Source organism: Dysidea avara, chromosome 5 (genome assembly GCF_963678975.1).
Source record: "Dysidea avara chromosome 5, odDysAvar1.4, whole genome shotgun sequence".
NCBI lineage: Eukaryota > Metazoa > Porifera > Demospongiae > Dictyoceratida > Dysideidae > Dysidea > Dysidea avara.
In genome coordinates this window covers 12,588,316-12,610,148 of record NC_089276.1, presented here as the reverse complement: position 1 = coordinate 12,610,148, position 21,833 = coordinate 12,588,316, and the positions used below count along the sequence as shown (strand labels likewise).

The following is a 21,833-nucleotide window of genomic DNA, read 5'->3' as shown; positions in this document are numbered from 1 at the left end:
CCACTGTAGTGATATAGTTGAAGTAACTTACTGCTACATTACCCGTGCACGTCTTTAATCCCGCCCCAGCCCTTCAGTGTCTGTGAAACTTCAGTGTTCACTTAAAAAGCCAGCATCAGTGCATCACCTTTCAGCACTTAACCCACAATTATAGAAACTCTTTAATGATAGCATGAATATACTGTAATAGTAAACATTTACATTATGATGATCCCATAAAATTACTGCAATAGTACAAGAAGCTAGATACACTAGTGTTTGGCTATGAAGTACCACCAAGAGTTCATAATATAGTAGTGGGGTCTTGGTACCACATATTAATTTTTCTTCACCATTTGCGTGATTTGTCCATTGACCATAAACTCACCCGCCAACAGTCACAACATCAGTATCCACCCTGCATATACAGAAAGGGATACAGTATGGTAAGGCACAGCTAACTAAAAACATGCAATCATATAGTCAAACTAACATGTTAACAAACACTTACTTCCACTATTATGATTATTGTTAAAGTGAGTATCCCACATAGTCATTCCCAAGATGTATTCAGCATACTGCTGCAGTTGATGACCAATTTTGGAATATATTACTTGACTTGTTTTGTGGTTCTCACCTACATTGTTGACATAACAATTTTTGTTGCTAGGAGACATATAAACTAGGAGGGACTAATGGTTATAGCATAATGATAAACAAGTTACACAACAGCAAAGGACATTTTAATAAACTAGCAGTGATTGGATAGTTGATAGATAAAAGTACAAGACAATTTGTAGTTTTTCCAGTCCTGATTGTTTGAGAATAAGCACATTAGCTGCTATAAGCATGAAAAAAGCAAGACAGACTAAATTTTAACACAAGGTTTATGATGCAAACTCATTATGCACCTAACAATGTGTTACCCCACCACCCCCTTGGATGTAAAGCCTGTAAGTGGGGCTTTACAAGGTGAATTGACGTGAAACTGCTGCTTCACTATGGGGCATTTGACAATCATTCATTAAGCACCCAAGTATTTTTTCTACGCTATGTCAAATCCCCCATGTTGCAACTGGAGCCAATGGTGGGAATTTGATACAATAGGTTTGTCCTACCATGGGGCATTTAACATTTGGTTGTGCCCACTATAGCCCTATATATTCCCGAGGGGGAGAGGGGGTTAGTAGGGCAATACATTGATATGTGCATTATATATAATATGGTGCATCTACTAGGGTAAGTAGATTAAGCCTGTACCTTGCGGGCCTAAGCATGTTCCTCTCCTGTTTTGAAAAATACTCTTTTATTGCCTGCTCCTAACTGGAGTTTGCCTGGCACCTTCAACATCACAAAAAGCTATCTAAAATGGTTAATTTAGCTTTAACCATTGGCAAACTACAACACTCAACAACTATATCAGAGTATACATAACTCTATATATCTGCCCAGTTACTATATAGTAGGGTCCATGGTTGTCTCAGATCTGCTTATATTATTATCACATCAATCAATCGATGCATAGTAATTACGGCCTACTGTATGTATGCATTGAGCTGAGTCCTCAAAAATATTAACTCATTTGTAGTATTGACTTACTCGCTAATCATTCAAATGCCTGACACATTATTTATAGCCAAAGTTTTCACCATACATTATAGGAAGCCATAAAAGTATATAGCCTATTAACCTTTCCTGAACTGTTGGTGGAAGCACTTGTTTGCTCTTGACATCTTTGTTGTCATCACCAACCATCTTGGTTGGTTGAAACGTTGAGAAAATATCCTGTTTCATTTTTAGCTGTCTTCTCAGGGTTCAGCTCAACTTGTTCGTGGTCTGACCCACACAGCTAGAACAAGCCAGCTATGGGGTTCTGGCCTACACAAGCATAGTATATAATCCCAGGAAGCTACTATGGCATGGGAGATTCCTGTCTACAATTGCAATGGTAGTTATATAGCCGTTTACAATGACTTAGCTATACACGAACTTACCCAGCAATTTGCTGGGAGAATAGTGTGATGCATTCGGTGCCATCAGGCTTCATGTCCATTCCGGGGCATACATTCAGCAACAACTCGCAGCTGATTCAGCTCCACTTGTCACGCACAGATTTCGACTAGACTAGTTGTATCACCAACCCACTGCTTCAGCAAGAACAGTTAAGACTGTAGCCTTGACTTTGCCGGTTCTTATTTACGTGAAACATCACACGAGATATCATGTGAGTCCTTGCGGGAACTTGAACATTATTTTCAGTTTGAATGAATTTTCTCTTAGCAAGTCACTTATAGTAGTGCTTCTAAACACTGAACTTGGAAGCTTTTGCTACTAATTTAGCTAGCTAATCTGTTGCTGAAGCTGTTATTATGCATGCATGCATGCAGTGTCTCCTATGTAATATAATACCTAACTCTATGTTCTCTATTCAACAAAAAGTAGTGATATCCTGTGCCAAAAACAGCCCAGCTGTAAAAAAAGGCAAGGCCAAGAATGCACAAGCACATGTTCATGGAGTAACCAAAAGACATGATATCAAAATCTGGCCAAGAAAGCATTTACAGTATAGGCACTTTTGTGCATTCATTTTCTATATGCTTCACATTATCACATCCAGCTAGCTGTACATGTGTGCTTGCAGTATAAACAATATTACTGAGACGATAAAAGATGATTACACTGCATTGTTGCCAAAATTAATTTAACTAAAAATTTACAATTGGTTTCTACTTGGCCATCTTTTTATTTTAATATACAGTGCAAAAAGATGGCCAAGTAGAAACCAATTGTAAATTTTTAGTTAAATTAATTTTGGCAACAATGTAGTGTAATCATCTTTTATCGTCTCAGTAGTATTGTTTATACTGCAAGCACACATGTACAGCTAGCTGGATGTGATAATATGAAGCATATAGAAAATGAATGCACAAAAGTGCCTATACTGTAAATGCTTTCTTGGCCAGATTTTGATATCATGTCTTTTGGTTACTCCATGCTTGTGCATTCTTGGCCTTGCCTTTTTCTACAGCTGGGCTGTTTTTGGCACAGGTTTATATATACACATGCAGTAATTCAATGTATAAACCTGCTAAATATTGTAGCTTGTTGAATGGCTGCTCAATTTTATTCACAGATTACTTGATATCCTAGCTGACCGCAAGGCTAAGAAGGGACTATCAGGATATGTTCTTATTAATGGTAGGAGACAACCAAGTAACTTCAAGTGTGCCTCAGCCTACGTAGTCCAGGTTAGTAGTGTGTGCATGCGTGCATGCGCACATGCATTTGTGTGTGAAGCAGCATAGATTGGCTAGAGCATTGGCCTGGTAATCAAAAGGTTCCAGGTTCAATGCCCAGTTACGCCAAATTAGTGTTGTTGTCGTTTCCTTGAGCAAGAAACTTTACTCACATTGCTCCAGTCTACCCAGCTGTTAAAATGGGTAGGTGTCATCTGGGGAAGCAGCCCACCCAGCTGTAATACAATTTGTACCTGATGTAAAGTGGAGAAGCAAATGCCAACTATCCACATCCTGCGTAGTGGGTGAAGGTCCAGGTGGAACTTTGGGTGGCCACGCCTTTATTTGTGAGGCATGGCACAGCCTCCTGCGGGTTACTAGTCCTACCCCACACGGATTTTCCTGCACTGATTCAACACTTGAGTAGCAGGGGTGTCTCAGTGCTAGTCCACTGGGTTGTACTTGCATGGCAGCCAAAGGCTTTGTGTGTGTGTGTGTGTGTGTGTGTGTGTGTGTGTGTGTGTATGTGTGTGTGTGTGTGTGTGCGCACGCCCATGCATGTTATTGTTATTACTGCTTTACAGTGCGTACGTGGGTGTGTGGCATGTGCATGCATGGGTGTGTGCATGCATGTGTGTGGTATCATATTGGTTGGAACAAGTGTTATCCAAGAGGATTTGGTAGGGTTTGATTTACAGTTGTGTCAAAAGCAATTTTGCGTCCGTACTAGTTCTCTTTATATATGTACTATAGGAGGACTTGCTGATGGGTACATTGTCTGTGAGAGAGAATATAGCCTTTTCTGCTGCTCTACGACTACCAACATCAATGACAAAGAAAGAAAGATCTGACAAAGTGGAGAGTGTTATAGCTGAATTGGGTCTCAGTCATGTTGCAAACAGTAAGGTAAGAAATTTTATTTGCATAATGTACATTGCTATATATGAATATATAGGCATACATGTTTATACAAGCTATTGAAGGTCACTACACAACTTTAGGAGCATTTGTTGTACACCCACAGGTTGGAACGGAGCTGATTAGAGGAATATCTGGAGGTCAGAAGAAACGTACCAGTATTGGAATGGAGTTGATCATTTCTCCTGATATTGTATTCCTGGATGAGCCTACTAGTGGATTAGATGCTACAACAGCAGTATCTGTGATTACGTTGTTGAAGCAGTGAGTATATGCAGCCTTACCTATGGGTTGATTAGTAAAATGGTTCTTAACCATATGGTGGTAGTACTGTACATTAAGGATCATGGAGGTTTGCACTTCTTACAAAATAACATTAACCAGAAACCAGAGTCACAATATGTACCTTCATGGGTCCTTGGCAGTGTTTGGTTAGGCAGAATCAAGCCCAAAGGTGTCTTTAGAGCAGTCAAAATGCTTCTAATAAGTTGTTACAGATTTTATTAAAAATATATATTTAACAATTTTCTTCTAACTACCTGCCTGATTCCTTCATACAAGCATAGCCCAATAACAGCTAAGGTTACGGGCTTGATTTTTCACTGTTAGATGTCAGCATACCGCAGTATACACAATGTAGACTTACCTTTGTTCTCCTTGTGACTAATTTCTTTTCGCTGACAGCAGAAGGTGTATAGTAGCTAGTACATTCACTATGTTTGTGATGGAAATTGTTTGTAGTAGCTGGATTGCAAATGATTATAGAGGTGCTCCTCGTAATTTTGTAATTTCATTAATTTTGGAGATTAAAGCATAAGACAACATCACCAATTGGTCCAAGAGTATGTCCCCAATAAGGTGGCCTTACATAGGTGGTGAAGAGAGGCTTGGAGTACCCCCAATACTATAGGTATATTTTGCAATAGTCGTCATGTGAACTTTGCAAAGTTTCCAGAAAAGATCAAGATACTCTAATAGAGCAGTCACCCTTATGCAACAGTCAAGCATATATAATTAGCTAAAACTACTAAAGTGTAATCTCCTGACACTTAAACCAATACTGCCCCTGGATAAATTTTGGGCACTCCCAACTCTAGCGTCTGTGCCTTAGTAATGAGACCATAAAGCATGCCAAATGACATGACTACTACTGAAAGGTGTCATTTTTTAAGATGGTGGTCTTTTAGCAAGGCTGCCTTCATATGAAGCTACAGTATACATACATGTATGTCTTCTCTTTTCCATTCCAGTTTTCCATTTCTAGAAATGTTTTTCTTGCATATGTATAATATGAATTGTCACTTATATTACTACAGATTGAGCTCATCGGGCAAGGTGATCATAATGTCAATACATCAACCACGTTACTCCATTTACAAGTTATTTGATTCACTGACACTGATGTCTCGTGGTCGACTGGTCTATCATGGACCTGCTAACAGAGCCCTGCCTTATTTCTCTGACATAGGTTAGTACATGTCTTACAGTAATGTAGTTTGCTTGGAGGGATTAAAATGCCAACATGTGCTGTAAGGTCAATTATCCACAATTATCAGCCCATACAGTAAAGCTTGTGCAGATGCAGCAAATACAGTACAGTTATGTGGATGAGACAGTATAGTTATGCAAGAAACGATATGAAAACGAATTGTGATCAAGTATGACAGGATCAAACATTTTTTTGCAGAATTTGATATATTCACTCTAAATTTGTAATTACCTGGGGTTATGCAGTTGCACCCCACTTAGTTGTATCAGCCACATATGGTTGCCTTTCTCAGTAAAACAAATCCCTATACACAAAGAAACAAAGAAACATTCATCAAAACATCTACCATAAACATTCCTACCAATAGGAATGGTTGTAGTAAGACAGGTGCTCTGTGCAGCAGTTTGTGTATATATTAATGTACTATTTTAATTATCTATATGTGCTAATTAGCACACAAATTATATATATTATATAGTGTGTTTCTATTGTACATCTTTTTTGTACTATTTATGGGCTCACTGTAGGTTACCAGTGTGAATACCATGATAATCCTGCTGATTTCTATCTTGATGTGGTCATGGAGAATGAAAAGGATAGTGTTCCTCAAGGTGATTTTTCACAAGGTTTAATGTGCAGTGTAAGCATAACTTAGGCCATCATTATTATATTGTTTGCTTCCATCTGTCAGCTGCAGGCAGGCACTGACTACTGAATTGGTACATGTTTCTGACTCCCTGTATTCACAGACATTAAGCCTTCTCACAGGTCCCTAGTGGGATAGCATTCACAGAGATGTATACACATGACTGCTCTATTAGAGTATCTCTATCTTGAAATGTGCATAGACTACATATGCTCTCTGTGAAGCAAAAGTGGAAAGATTCCGACCTACTAGTTACTGTGTTGTTACAGTATGATTATGTGCACAGCAACTTAACACTCGGCCATTCAGTAACTCGTTCTATTATAGAATAGCACATTCACATGATCTCTAGGAGTGTATAATCAAATGATTAAAATTAGATATGAACAACAAGCAATAAAGACCTAAGTGCCCAAAGTTTACAGCAGGCTGGCTATTTATTTATACATGTTCAAACCAGACTTCCTGAAATGTTAAGATTGCTTGCAACTTCAATGTGATGTCAACTAGCAGTGGCGGATTTCTGTGGTTTTGACGAAAACCCCATTTAACTCAGTGGTAGCTTATTACTGCTGTATTGGCAATGCAAAAACCTATATACCACTGTAATACCAGTTTGTCCTTTGTTTTCAGAAGATCTTAGGTAGAATTTCAGCAATGAACAGCGATACTCAATTGGGTACTAGTATGGCTTCTTGTGACTCAGTGCTGCAAAAAAGCTTTATAATGGTACTCATACAGTACTTGTCATACTAACTATTGAGTTCTCGAAGCAGTTATGCCATATACCAATTAGGTGTAAATTGCCATATCGGTAACCAATCCAATTATCAGTACATCTCTGCCCCGGGATCCACAGGGACTCAACTTCTCATGGAATTTTACATACTTCACAATGTTTATACATCCTATACTAGTCTTGTACTACACTGTAGATACCTTAGCTGTGTATAAGTCACAGTGGATAGTCTCACATAGCCATACCACACTTTTTCTGTCACAATGCTTCGAAGCATGATGCCTATATCAATTAGAAATTATAAGCACCTACAAGTCTGGACTACGTAGCAATGTTAGCATAGGCCACTCATTCTTCACACTTCCTGCAATTAATGGTATTAATCAAAGGCATGGTTTCACCTTCATTCATCACATTAATAAGCATAAAGTTTGTTTGTTGAGTTGCTGGTGTAACTTGCAGTGATCACTTCACTGAAGCTATTTTTGTTTACACAAAGCTTAGAGTTTTTGTAGCTATAGACTGGTGCAGTACAAGTGACCCAATGAAGTCAGCTGCAAACTTTTTGAGAGGTGATTTCTATATCAATTAAAGCCATGACCGACTTGCAGAAGTAAATGGTACAAGTATAAACATTGTAGAGCATATAAAACTCCACAGAAAGTTGGGTCTCCACAGGTCCTCAGGTCCACTGTTTATACCAACCCACATTGGAGTAGTCATGCACGCATGTGAAATCATACTTGAGGTCACATTAATGATTAGAACAAGTTTCACTATATTTGGAACAAGTACAAGGGAAAATGTTTCACTATTGCCATAGATAATGACTTGGACAATGCAGGACCCTCAGAAAATCTTAGTCTTGCTGAGTTATTTGAGAAAAGCAGAGAGTTTCGATCACTCAAACAACGCCTTGACATTCAGCTAACAGAAGCTCTTAATGAGCCCCAAGGACTGTCCCCAGAATTTACCACTGGCTTTTTCTGGCAGGTAAAGACTTGTATTAAGTGTTTGTGTGATATATATATATAATATACATGGCAAGAAGTGCATCTTACACTGTGTATATTACTCAATATGTGTATATACTGTACTTATTTTGGTATAGTGCGGTGTGCTTGCAGTCAAGACTCTACGCAATCTTGTCCGTGATAAGTTAACAGCAGGTGTACAGGTATGTGTGTGTTAGGTGTTATTTTATGAATGCAGTTATTGTCGATTGTGTTTTACATACTACCATGTCCAAGATTTTTTCAATTTAGTCTGCTTCACTGTATACAGCAGAAAGTCTATTTAAACACTAGCTCTATGCGTGGCTAGAGAAAGGAAGAGCTAACTTTTTACAAAAGGATTCTTTTAGTACACTAGTATATAAAAATGAAATGAAGTAGGGATCCAAACAATAAAAAGTAGTGAAACAAGAGATGAATGATGGTATTACAGCATAGCTTAGTGGGAAAATCCCTACATTGGCATGTTATAACTAGAGGTGTACTGATAATTGGATCGGCTAAAATATCGGCCACCGATATGGTAATTTTTACCTATATCGGTATCGGAACAGAACAGTAGAAGGACCAATATCGCTACCAATATTTATACAGTAGCAATAGTTTGCACATAAACGGATTATATATTGGTTTTCTACGTTATCCATGTGGCTGTATAGTGCCCGGCAGTGGCTTATTGTTCACTCTACCAACAAGTGCTACGCTACGAGAAGCCATATAAACACACGTGATTCTAGTGTTTGTTTCTGGAAAACTTATCACAGTCTTTAAAAATGAAGCAGTTAAATAGTACCTTTGTAATAAAAAGAAGAGTCACAGGATAACCAAGAAAACATGCTGTACCAGCCTTAGCACAAGTCATTAAAATGCGGAGTAATGCAGAAATATCCGTTTAAGGCTTCATGGGAGCATACATAAAATGTTTGTGGGTGCCTAATTGTCTGGATTGCACAATAGAAACCCAAGCCACTACCACCACAGGCATAGAGTGAGCAATGAGTATATGCACATGCTGTTGTAGAGTGGGTAATGTACACTTTTGCATAGATCATCTATGAATTTTGTTTGTAATGCAAATATCAGATCGGCTATCGGCTTCTTTTGGTGGCATCAATATCGGATATTGGTACAAGCCAAAAATCCATATCGGTACACCTCTAGTTATAACAATGATTTCGTTCAATGCCAAAGTAGGGATTTCCCTACCAAGCTATGCTGCAATACTATCATTCATCTCTTGTTTCACTACTTTTTATTGCTTGGACCCTATTTTATTTTAATAATTATTAATGTACTAGTTTGTTTAGTTTTCTGTTATAGCACACAGCTATACACATGTGACTGTTCTATTAGGGTGACTGCTGTATTAGAGTATCTCAAGTCAGCCAGAGAGTGTGGCATATTTTCATTTTGGTAGCATTATGAATACAGCTAGACCAATAATAACAGGGTGTGTCATCGTGATCAAGTAAATAGATTGTTAAGAGGTGTGGCCTCAGGCAGTGCTTGATCATTATTAATCAACCAAGATCGCATTAATAGGTGTGGTCAAGTGGGAATAGTATTGAATCTATCATGAAGTTACTGGTATCTACCAAATGTACGTACTTAAATTAGTTTGCAACATCTAAATATGCTGCTCAAGGAAAGTGATGATAGGGAAATTTCATTGCATGAAGAAGGCCGAAGACAGCCTGATTGAGGATAAAAGGAAAGACACGACGCAGAGGGCACACACTCGTTGGAGCCCCTAAAGGCACATCCCATTGGTGAGTTTGTTATTGTGGTGTAAAATGGTGGCCATGTGTTACTTTGTTTGGCCTCCAGCCTTGCGACTGTGGTCAGTCAGGCTGGCAGTCATTTATTCTATATCTGGCTGCCTGTGTTTTCTTATTTGTAAAGTTGTTCCTAAACTTATTGCTATTCAGATTTCGATGATGCTTGGGACTGCCTTACTGGTTGGGATAATATTCCTTCAAACTGGTGATGATTTTGGTGGTGTACAAGACAGGTGTGTGCACAGACAACACTTGAGTTTTGTCATACATGATCCACAGACTTGGTGCAATGTTTTTTGGGATTGCCAATGCAGCGTTTATGAATATTTCAGCTGTTGGAGTGTTCTTGAAAGAGAAACAACTATTTGTGTAAGTAACTACATTGTATACAGGGTATCCACACACCCCTAATACACATGAATATACTATGCACCTGTGTGTGTGTGTGTGTGTGTGTGTGTGTGTGTGTGTGTCATACAGTCAAGAAAACTTGCACACCACACAAGTATGATAAAGAAAGGAAATGTAGTTTTCACACATATGACACATATGTAGCTCCATGGCCCTTAATTTATTTTTCTCTGCATAGAATTTTTTTTTGTAATCAGACTGCCCAGATCACACACAAAACTGAGTGAAACACCTCAGCTGTTCCCAAGATAAATATTTTGTGCCATGGTAATTATGTCATGATTTCAGATGTGGTTATATATAGGCAACAGATAACATCTAGGAAACTATAGCTCGGATTAATGATTAATGAAAATAATTGACTGATATCATTCTCCTTTGGCACTTTTTTCTTGTTTGGTTCTCAATTCTTTGTGAACTACAATTTGCGGCACAGCACACTTTGTTTTAAAGCACTGCAGCAGTAACTTGCAGCTGGATCAGGTATTTGATCACTACTGATACCACTTAAACAATATTTGCATTGTAATTATTATGCATAGGCTGAAATACTTAATTGTTTTAGTGGACTGCATTTGCACCACAAAATTAATATCCCATAAATATTTCTTGTCTTACAGTATTCAGTATTGGCTTGTTTGCTATGACTATAACAACTGCACATTGTCTACTATGTTTTGAAATTTAGCGAATTTGTTATCAAAATAATACATATACTTCAATTGGATGGATAACTTAATAAGTTTTGTTTGAGCAATGATGTTAATGATAATAAATTTAATAATGGTTTTTGCATTATTAAAATGTGTTATCATTAACATCATTGCAGCTTTGATTTCACAACTTTTTCACCCAGGCAGCACCATTTTTATACAGCTTGGCTGTTTTTTTGCATGGATAGTGTTATGTAAATTTGTTTCCTCAGACACCAGAACATCAGTGGTTATTACCGAGTCTCTAGTTACTTTCTTACCAAGTTATGTTGTGATCTTATTCCAATAAGAGTTATTCCACTCATCCTATATGTCAACATACTGTACTGGATGGTAGGTAAGTAACTGTATATATATACGTAATATAATTTTGTGGTATTAAATTTTTACATATGATCGTATTATGTGTGCAAATGGTTACTGGGCCTGCAAAAACAGAGCATGTGAGCACATGATTTTGCCTACTTTTTCAAATGTCCTTGACTCATAACTTTTTATACCTATGTGCTATGGCAATGAAATTTTTATCACTTAGTAAGCATTGAATTGGTTTTATGACGCCAGTTACAGAATTCAAATATCCTGTTCCAGTACTGAGATATGGCCTGTAGTATGATGGGGTGTAGTTTGTGCCCACGTGTCCTGTTTTCACAGGCCCGGTTACATATTAAGAAACTATACACTATGCGCAAAGATTCAAGAATATTGAACATACCATAGTTTTATCTTACATGCAAAAGTATAAATGTTTTACAAACAGTGTTGGGACAGTTACTTTTTAAATGTAACTCGTTACATATTACATATTATTTACAACTGAACTATTTAGTTACAGTTACATATTACCCATATAATAAAGTAACTATAATAATATTACATATTATATTACTTTGTGTCCACAGCCTTAAGCTGTCACATGTGAAACTACCACTTTATCACGTGACATGATTGCGTTGTTGGACAATGTGCAAATCTTGGCTATAAGCAAGAAGCTGGTGAATAAGCTTCATTCAGTAGGCTTCGTTACTTTGTAGTGGCTAGGCATTACTCAGTGGATTACTAACGAGATTAGTAACTTCGTTACTTAAAGTAATATTATAACGTAATATTAGACTCGTTACAGTAACTTCATTACTTAGGTAACGCGTTACATTTGCAAGTAAAGTAACTTGAGTTATATTACCTGTTTTACAGCATAATTCGTTATATTATTTCGTTACCACAAAAGTAATAATAATTGCATAACACATTGTGTACTTATGTAACGCATTACCCCCAACACCGTTTACAAACACTAGATACCAGACAGTTGCACATAATATGTGACCCAGTCTGGGAAACTGGTCTTATCGCCTATTTAAAAGTATCGAAAAATGCCGATTTTAAGTATATACAGTATTTAGTGTGTTGTAGCTCGCCAATGGTTGAAGCTATGTGTACCAAATTTTCACACGTTTTACACCAATTCCTTACCTTCCAGAGCATCCACTGTGCAAGTAGCCAACAACTTAGTTTCCCGCCATTTTAGATAGTTTTTAATCCAAGGTTGACTGTATCAGGCGAGCTCCAACAGGGATGGGAGGCGGGGGGGGCCTGGAAGGCAGGTTCAATAATTGAAAAGGAAGACTAGGGATGAATTAGGCCAAGTTTTGGGCCATTCATGGGTCAAAATTGGCTAAAATGAAAGGAAATTCACAGCAGAGGTACTTATTCAACACCACAGAGCTGTACAGCCACATACAGTCATTCCCAGGCTCCATTAAGGCCCCACACAGCACGTACGGATTGCCACTGGGCTTGGGAAAAGCAGCCAGCAAAACCAGACCACTCAAGTCTAGCTGATTTTGATTGTGGAATTAGATAGTTTATTCATGTAGCTTTGTGTCCTGGGTGAAAATCGAATCTGCTGACATGGGTGATAAGACCGGTTTTCCCAGACTGGGTCACATAAGTGTATATATGCTGTAGGAATTTGTTTTGTGTTTCTCATCCATGCAATGTGCAATTTATCATTCAATTAATTTTATTCAACAACATTTTAATTTTGTGTATATAGAGGCAAGGTGCTTTCTTAGATTGTAAAGTGGGTTATTTTCCTAAGGTGCAAATTTCCCCGATTTTCCCAAATGGCTTCACGACTTATGAAAAGTTACTCTGCATTGACTGCTTTAGATTGTGGGATTGAGAGATTCAGGAATAATTGGGCACAAGTGTATTAAAGACAAACACATCAAACAATTTTAGATTTTTTTTTCTAAGAAACTACCTGAAGCTCATTTGCCAGATCTCAGGGGCCCATTAAGCAGCAAAATGCTTCCCCTGTACCATTGTAGCTGCTAACACTGAAGTGATGCATGTCATGGATGCTTACATAGCATGAATTCATTTCAATATCACAAGTGTAATCTTTATAAATGTGGTGAAACAAACTGTTTTAGTTATATAATCTTCTGAAGGTGCCGACATTTCAGTGCATAGGCACAATCCAACAAAATAATACGTCATACGTGTATGGCTGCATGAAACCATAAATAATAGAGTACATAAAAGGGTTACGAAATGCAATAACGTGACGTCACAAAATACGTACATTTCTATTGGAATTCCGTGTATTACGTCACGAACATACTCGTAAAACTCGAAGAAACGACTAAGTGTCTTCCATTTTTACCCAAAAGTAAAAGCCACCTTGCAGTACAAAGCAAGTGTAAAAGACTGTGTTGGTGACACGCCTAGCTTACCACCAGATTCGATAGTGGAACTGGCTATACAAGAAGCGGTATGGACGAGGCATGAAGGAACTATGAACGAAAGTGTAACAATCATGATTAATGCGATACGCTTTGTTACAAAATCTACGGTCTGAATTCTCTCGCCAAAATCTCTCACAAAGGCCTCAATACTTGCTGTAGTCTGTTGGATTACTATTTACGCTGCTTAGAACACTAATTTCCATGCTTGAGCACTAAACTGTTTTGTCCTTTCAAGTCACGCGTAATGGAAATCAAACTGGAAATCGCTTGCGTTCCTATCCCTTTTATGTACTCTATTATCTATGATGAAACATAGCCCCTCTGTGCTTCTGTCTGGATGGACACCTAGCTTTTAGATCATCCTTTGCTTGCCTATGAAAATATAAAAATTCTATGTTAACTATTCAGTTCTTTTATGACTTCTTACGTTGTCCATTGGATTCTTTGTGTGTGTGATAAGATTGATAATTTTAATGACACCCTATCTAATATGAAATGGCATGAATCAAGCAATGTTGTACCAAGTTTGGTGTTTTTGTCAAAAAGAGAACAGTTTTTGCTTAGCTCACCAGATTTGTTGCCGCTGTAAGGTTTGTATACATTTTCTTTGTGACCAAATTTTATTGCCACTGTATGTTTCTGGTCTTCAATCTTGATTGAGCTTTGAGATATTCAGTTGGGTACGTGTTGTGATCATGAATGTCTGCATAAGGTTTACCAATTGGGAAAATTTGCACATAGAAAAATAGCCCATTATGGTAACAAATGAACACTATTAATATAATATAACACTATTAAATATTCATGTATTGACAGGGCTTGAGCCAGATGCTGGAAAGTTTTTCTTCCACTTGCTGACTATGATAGTGTTTGTTATGGCTGCTTGTTCCCTTGCCTTTACCATCAGTGCATGGTCTCCTGTTGAAACCCTAGCAATTGTTGGAATAGCATTTACATTTTTCCCACAAATGGTATGTATGTATATGCATGCGTGTACAGTACATATGTATGTATGTATGTTTGTACATATGTAGGTATGTATGTATGTATGTATGTATGTATGTATGTATGTATGTATGTATGTATGTATGTATGTATGTATGTATGTATGTATGTATGTATGTATGTATGTATGTATGTATGTATGCATGTATGTATGTATGTATGTATGCATGCATGCATGCATGCATGTATGTATGTATGTATGTATGTACATTGTATATGCCCATTTGGTGTTGATGTTGTTGTTTCCTTGAGCAAGAAACTTTGTTCACATTGCTCCAGTCTACCCAGCTGTATATTGGGGACCTGGTGGCCTGGTGTCAACTGGGGAAGCAGCCCACCCATGCAGCTGTAACATCAATGGGTACCTGGTGTTTACTAGAAAAGCAAATACCCAACTGTCCTTGTCTCACTTAGTGGTGTTGGGGTTGATGTGGACCTTGGGTTCCATGATCTCTCTGGACAGTCCTCCTGCTGGTTACCATATATCCCTGGGGATTGCCTGCACAAGGCTCAAAATGCCTGAGCAGTACACAGGAATTCCAATTCATGTGCATGTATATTGGTAGAAGTGGTGCAAAGTTACAAGTGATTTTTGAAGTAAATACGTGCAAAGAAAATGTCAACAAAAATAAACATTTTGAGCCCTAACAATTTATATATTTCAATGCACTTTGTTTTAATAGAGTATCTTGGCACCATGATTAAACACTTGTTTGGTTTTTGCTCCCGGTCTGGTGAAACTCTATACAAATGGTTAACTATTTTATATACATCTATTAAATCGCCTCTTTGTCTTCTACAATACAAAGAAAGTAAGTCAAGATGTTGTAATCTTGTTTCATATGGTAGCTGTGCTAATTCTGGAACTAACTTAGTGGCTCTCTGCTGTATCCGTTCTAGTTTGCCGATGTTTTGTGCTAAAAATGGGTTCCAAATTGAGACAAAATATTCTAGGTGTGGGCGAACGTATGTCTTATATAGTATCAAGAATGATTCTTTAGGCAGGCGGGTAAAAAAATGCCTGCTTATTTATTGGGAATGGCTATAACAAATAGGTGTGTGGTTTTCCTACCTGGTGGGCAGCTATAAGGAAAAATGGTGTGCTTTGGAGAAGGGACCATGGAGCTATGCATGATTATTTAATTTTTCACTGTCCAAATTTTCAAAGGGGGAAACTTTCATGAAAAGCTATTAATTCCTGAAAATCATTAAAAATTTCTCCCACAAAATCTCTGTTATGATAATATGTTGGTTTCAAATCTATTTTAGATGTATATGGGATTTCTGAAGAACCTAAATGAAATTGATGACTGGATTTCCTGGCCGAAGTACCTAAGTATATTTCGCTATGCTCTAAATGTAAGTATGTATTTATATGATTAAGGTGGCAGTCAAGTACATAACGGGCACCCTGGCTTTTTGAAACCTTGTAAACTATAACCCACAAATATGCATGGATAGATTAGCTATGTTATACCAGTATAGCCATAATAGTGCTGTTAATCCTTTTGGAGTGCTTCATGTGTAGAGAATATATATCGTAACAATCCCTCAGTACAAGCTCTTTTAGAATAGAAACTCTCACAGAACACTGTGGTGAACATGCTACTATGAAATCTGCATTGAATATATAACTCATGGAATTGAGTGTACATTTTACCACTACACCTGTAGAACAGGTTTTTCCACAACGGCTAGTCACAACAGGACAATAATTTCGATGCTACATAATTTAACTAAAATCTATCTTAGCAATAATCCTAGTACCCAACTTGCATGTCTATAGGGTGTATTAGACTAGCCATGTACTCTAATATGTGTATTGAAAATTGATATTGTAATAGGCTGTAGTAGTCACTGAAATTGATGGCAATAAATACCCTCCTGGTTGTCCTACTAATGCAAGGTGCAGTGCTGTCAGTTATGTTGTGTTTATAATTTCTTGTTGGTTTGAATATACAGTGTATATGTTATGATGTGAAATAAGTAACTTTGCATGCTTGCTGCTGAGTGCTAATATAGACTTTGGCTTGTTGTGATCATAGTTGTAGAAATATCGGGTGACAAGAACTCACATGATACGTAATTTGTCCATACTTGTATACCTGAGGTGATTATATATTGTAGCTATAAACAGTATATTTATAAAATCATTTTAAAGCAACACACACCAGCTGAAGTTACTGTAAGCTATCCATTTGTGGGTGGTGGTAGGATATGATCACAACCACAGTCCTCCAGCTTCATTCTGTAGATATGATATTATGGTGCCATTAAAATAATCATGATCACTTGAATCATCTCAGGGGTGTTAGAGTAAAAGTGAAAGTGGTAAAGCTCAGTACAGTCTAAAGGCAGCTAGCTAGTGTAGGGGCCGGGGGGAAAGCTCCCCTGGAAAATTCACATCTTGAAACACTATTAGGAGGCAATTTTGGGCTGTATAACTAATACTGTTCTAGCTATCTGACTATTAAAAACTGTTTCTCTTTTATTTTACTGATCCAAAAAGTGGTATATAAGGCTCTGGCCACATTGGTTGCACCTACTCTGATGCCCTTGAATCTACATATTAATATTAAGTGGGCCACTTATTTGGTTTGGTGTATCATTGGCATGCTTATAGTGCTGAGTAGTTAAGTCACATGGTTCATTAGACTGTTTCATATCAAGTGTACATACATTATCTGCATGTCCAACAAGCTTTGAGAACCAAAACCTTTGAGTTTCTGGTCATGGGTGGTCTATCCAAGAGTATCCACAAGGCAATGAAAATTGTACTTGAGAAATAAACTGGAAACTAATAAAGGCATGCCATCAATAATAATTATTTATAGTGGACCTTGTTGGCTCAGCAGAGTAAAAGACGTTAATAGTAATATTACATATAGTTGACTACTTGGTGGCTGTGATGCATATTAAACCAACTTTAGTTCTCAGTGTTATACTACTTAATCTGAAGTTATATAATACCAGTAACTATGTATTGGCTGTGCTACTGTATGGGATTCACTCACTAATAAATTGTTGTTCCTACAGCATACTTGATTGTCTGGATGGGAGTAAGTACTTGGACACACTCGGATATCTGGAGTTTGATGTTTGGTACAACATTTTAGCATTGTTCTGCTTCAATGTTGGCTTTCTGGTATTGGCATATGTGAGCCTGCGACAACTGAAGAAAGAAAAATAAAACCAAGAGTGTTTGTATACCACACCCATGTAGTACTATATCCGCCATTTGTATATGTACATAGTTTATCAGACAGATGATGTATAATATATAACATAGCAGAACTATATACTAGTTGAGTAACAATATAGTAGGTGTTATCACTGTAATTGTACTTCAAACTCAATACAATACAGATGTAGTCATTGATATGGACCGATGGAAACAAGTTACTGTAATCTGTCTTATTTTCACGTAAATAAAAAATCATGATAAAAATTTTTGTGTAGAAGTATTTCATGATTTACGTGAATGACTGCTCTATTAGAGTATCCTGACCTTTTGCAAAAAAAATGTGTAAGAATTTTTGTATATGAAAATTATTTTACAACAACAAAAAGCAAATTACGGTAATTGAAATTTGTGATTGGATTTTGGAAAAATATTGCGCATGTACAACTCATTCACTGTGCTGTACCATAAGGAAGTTATGTACCTGTTGGAATACTACACACAGTTTATTGGTACTGACACATTGATTCTAATGTGCTGATTGAAAGTCTACAGTGCGTTATATATATATATATATATATCATTTAGCTTTATATACAACAATGGACAACTTTTTGTACTATGCAATGAAGCATGCATTTATAGACAAGCTGAAGCTGCAATAATTTTTGAATAAAAAAAAGATTTGCATCTGTAGCTCTATATTGCATTGTACTTTGTCCACTACCATATATGTGACCGGATTTGCGAAAAGGGGTCTTCCACACACATCCAATTTACCAACTTTGACAACTCATAACTTCAGATTGGAAATGGCTATTGATTTGAAGTTTGGTCAGCATTGAGAACCAACATAGCTTAGTGGATGGAGAAAGTTTCAGCTTAATATGTTTCTTGAACATTCAGTTATGGTCTTCTGCGTTTACAGAATTGGATGTGTGTGGAAGACCCCCTTTTCACAAATCCGGTCATATATATGCTTTCAAGTGAATGCTCATGATCAAACATAAAGTTATTGTGAATCAGTTTGTGATCAAAATCAATTTGCTCAAGAGTTGACTGTTTTATTAGAGTGTATAAGTATATTGACTGCTGTATTAGAGTAAGTAAATTCTTTTTCATTAGTGTACTGTACTTTGATTTTGACCGGTAACTGGTAAAGTGCAGTAAATATCATGTGGAATATAGTATTGTATCAACAAAATTAATATATTATGAAACTTGTCCCTATTGTTAGTCTGGCATAATGCTTGATGATTTTGCTAGCCTAATATACCTGCAAAAATTAATTTTGGCAAGCCCAGCTCTGATATCTACTTTTAAGGCATTACACAATACAACTAGTACTAGTGTAGTGTTTTGTGGTATAGCACTTGTTTGATACTTGTACATAATACATGTGTGCTTAGGCTGCAATGAATAATATGAGATATAGGACTGATTATATAGTTATACAAAACCTTTCTTCCCTGTTAGAGGGCACACATGCACACTTATATCAGCTATACAAGATAAATAATGTGATATGTGCACAAGGAGATGCAATGAAAACAATAAACACAACATATATGATAATGTGATCAGATCTGCAAAAAGAGCATTTCCAATTTTACAACTTTGAATAGCTATATATGTGACCGGATTTGCAAAAAGGTACCTTTTCCACACATTTGACATACCAGCAAACAAAATGTCATACCTGTTGACTCCTTGCACCGATTGACTTTCTTTTTGTATCAAAATGTAGCCACATAATCTAGGCACACTCATGGAAAATTACAGATACATGCTTGCAGTGATATGAAAGTTACAAAGTTTGGAAGTTGAAAAAATGGGTAAAATTTTATGTGTGAAAAAGGTACCTTTTCGCAAATCCGGTCACATATATATATATATACAATTTTAATCTATCATCTTTTCCGAGCAATAGTGATATTGTAAGGGTATAAAGTGACCAAATTTCAAGCTGCAGTTGGTATATACCTAATTATACAAAGTCGAATTACAGCTTTTCGCAGATCTAGTCACATGATGTATGGGAAACAAAAAAAATTGTAAACAGTATACAACACAATTACATAAAAATACTGGAACAATAAAATGAGTTCAATCAATTTTCTGAAAGTACTACTGTAGTTTTAAAACCATATAACTGAATTGATATGGAACGGGGGTAGTATCATTAATATTGCTGCCAAATACGACAGCATTTTCCACATCACTATGGTAATATGTAACCAGATTTGTGAAAAGGGGCACATTCAATTTACTCACTATGATTCATAACTTGAATAATGCTGGTTTTTATTATACATTAATGATATTGCAAATACAGTGTCATCTTCAATTCGTCTGTTTGCTCACTTTGCTGATGACAGTATTTTGTACAGAGTTATCAAGTGTGAAAACAATTCTATTATCCTTCAGCGTGATCTTGTCCTATTATCTCAGTGGGCAACACTTTGGCAAATGAAGTTCAACGTATCTAAGTGTGTACGCTCTTGATCACTTGATCCATTTCAACATGACTACCAATTGTATATAATCATATTCTAGATGTAAGAGATGAGCATTTGTATTTGGGTGTCTGTTACACCAATCCCTATCATGGTTTTATCATATTGCTAGAACTACTGCAAAAGCATCACAACTATTCCATAACCGTTCTCCCTCAGTTAAAGCCTCCATACTATTGCAACATCAGTCTGGGATCCATACCAACAAAATGACACCTTATCCCTAGAAAAGGTCCAATGTAGACTCACCACTTTATCCAACCCAGTACACGGTCCAGTTATTATAATTACCAGCATTCTTTTTTTCCAAGAACAATCAAAGATTGGAACAGCTTGCCAATATTTGTTATAGAATCAGAAAACATAGATACATTTACTAATTACTTATTGTCTATCTAATTGTTTGCTGTTTATTTTATGTGTATGTGTGATTTCTTTTGGGGTGTCGATCACCCCCTGGGCGCATCGGCAAAATTAATGCTGTCTGCTCAGTAACAGGTTAACATCTCCCAAGTACTTTTGTTACTCAACTTTAGTGAGTGGTGAACCATCAAACAAAACTGGTGAAACTGCAAAGAACTTCTGAGACATTGAACCACATCACAATAATTATTATATATTGATTTGCTAAAGCTCTTTACCTATAGAAACCTAACTCCTCACAAAGCATCATGTATTTGATCATGAGAAACAGAGTGGTCGTCCCCCAGCAATGCAGATGTTATCTACAGGGCACAGCAGTATCTCTTAAGTCAGTATGATAATAAATTGTCAGAAACTATATAGCTACATACATCACGGTATCATATACATTATCAAAAAAACTTTAATTTCTGAAGTGTGTTATAGCAGTAGGATAATTATTAGACAATACACAACACTAACAAAGGTACTGGTGATATTACCAATCAGATGTCATCAGATATCTTAGCATTTTAAAATCCTCAAATATAGGCTTCAGCCAATTACACTTTGAAAAACAGCCTATTATGCTTTTTGAGCAGTGCTCAAAAATCCAGCCTATTATGCTGAAAATTATACAAGATTATGCTCTACAGTTGGCAGGTATATCAGCCTTCCCTGTATTACAGTAACTGATGGCTCAATTAGAGTATCTCGATCTTATTCTGTGCAGCCAAGAAACAATAAAAATAAGACTACACATTTTCTTGCAGTGTTGCTGTATTTTTGGCACACACATTTAATTAAAAATCTTGTTGGTGCTTTTGCTAGCCTATTATGATCGAAATTATGCCGGCATAATTGGTGCAAGCCTACTCAAATACATTAATAACTGGTGAAATTAATATCAGGACATCTCTCTATCATTACCAAAATATACCTCAATATCCTATATACCTTTTGCTGTACTTGACATCTCCGCAATGAGGTGGTCTTATTAAAGCGGTGAGTGATAAGTGCTTTACTGTAACTATCATTTTTACTTAACTTGTCA

At 36.8% G+C, this 21,833-nt stretch overlaps 2 protein-coding genes across 3 annotated transcripts in view; both read left to right on the top strand.

The window, feature by feature from the left end:
• Window positions 1-21,833, top strand: part of LOC136257055 (broad substrate specificity ATP-binding cassette transporter ABCG2-like) — a 136,152-nt gene that overhangs the window by 4,157 nt on the left and 110,162 nt on the right. Inside the window, exons 4-6 of one of the 2 annotated variants that reach the window (XM_066050173.1) lie at window positions 3,113-3,227; window positions 3,969-4,121; window positions 4,240-4,339. In XM_066050173.1, coding sequence (XP_065906245.1) covers window positions 3,113-3,227; window positions 3,969-4,121; window positions 4,240-4,339 — 368 coding nt within the window. Of the gene's footprint in view, window positions 1-3,112; window positions 3,228-3,968; window positions 4,122-4,239; window positions 4,402-21,833 lie in introns of those variants that run through there. The other variant, XM_066050174.1, reaches the window with a different exon arrangement.
• On the top strand, window positions 5,274-18,098 carry LOC136256425 (broad substrate specificity ATP-binding cassette transporter ABCG2-like). The gene is made up of 12 exons (XM_066049380.1): window positions 5,274-5,290; window positions 5,450-5,601; window positions 6,150-6,233; window positions 7,831-8,000; window positions 8,119-8,184; window positions 9,949-10,031; window positions 10,078-10,167; window positions 11,135-11,259; window positions 14,492-14,646; window positions 15,950-16,039; window positions 16,525-16,586; window positions 17,717-18,098. The coding sequence occupies exons 1-12, from the start codon at window positions 5,274-5,276 to the stop codon at window positions 17,868-17,870; spliced, it is 1,248 nt and encodes a 415-aa protein (XP_065905452.1). The 3' UTR covers window positions 17,871-18,098.

What these genes read in the sequence shown, in the direction of transcription:
- LOC136256425 (XM_066049380.1), top strand. An exon ending in GCCTTATTTCTCTGACATAG is followed by an intron (nt 5,602 to 6,149) that starts GTTAGTACATGT and finishes GGCTCACTGTAG; the next exon opens with GTTACCAGTGTGAATACCAT. An exon ending in GGTTGTCCTACTAATGCAAG is followed by an intron (nt 16,587 to 17,716) that starts GTGCAGTGCTGT and finishes TTGTTCCTACAG; the next exon opens with CATACTTGATTGTCTGGATG.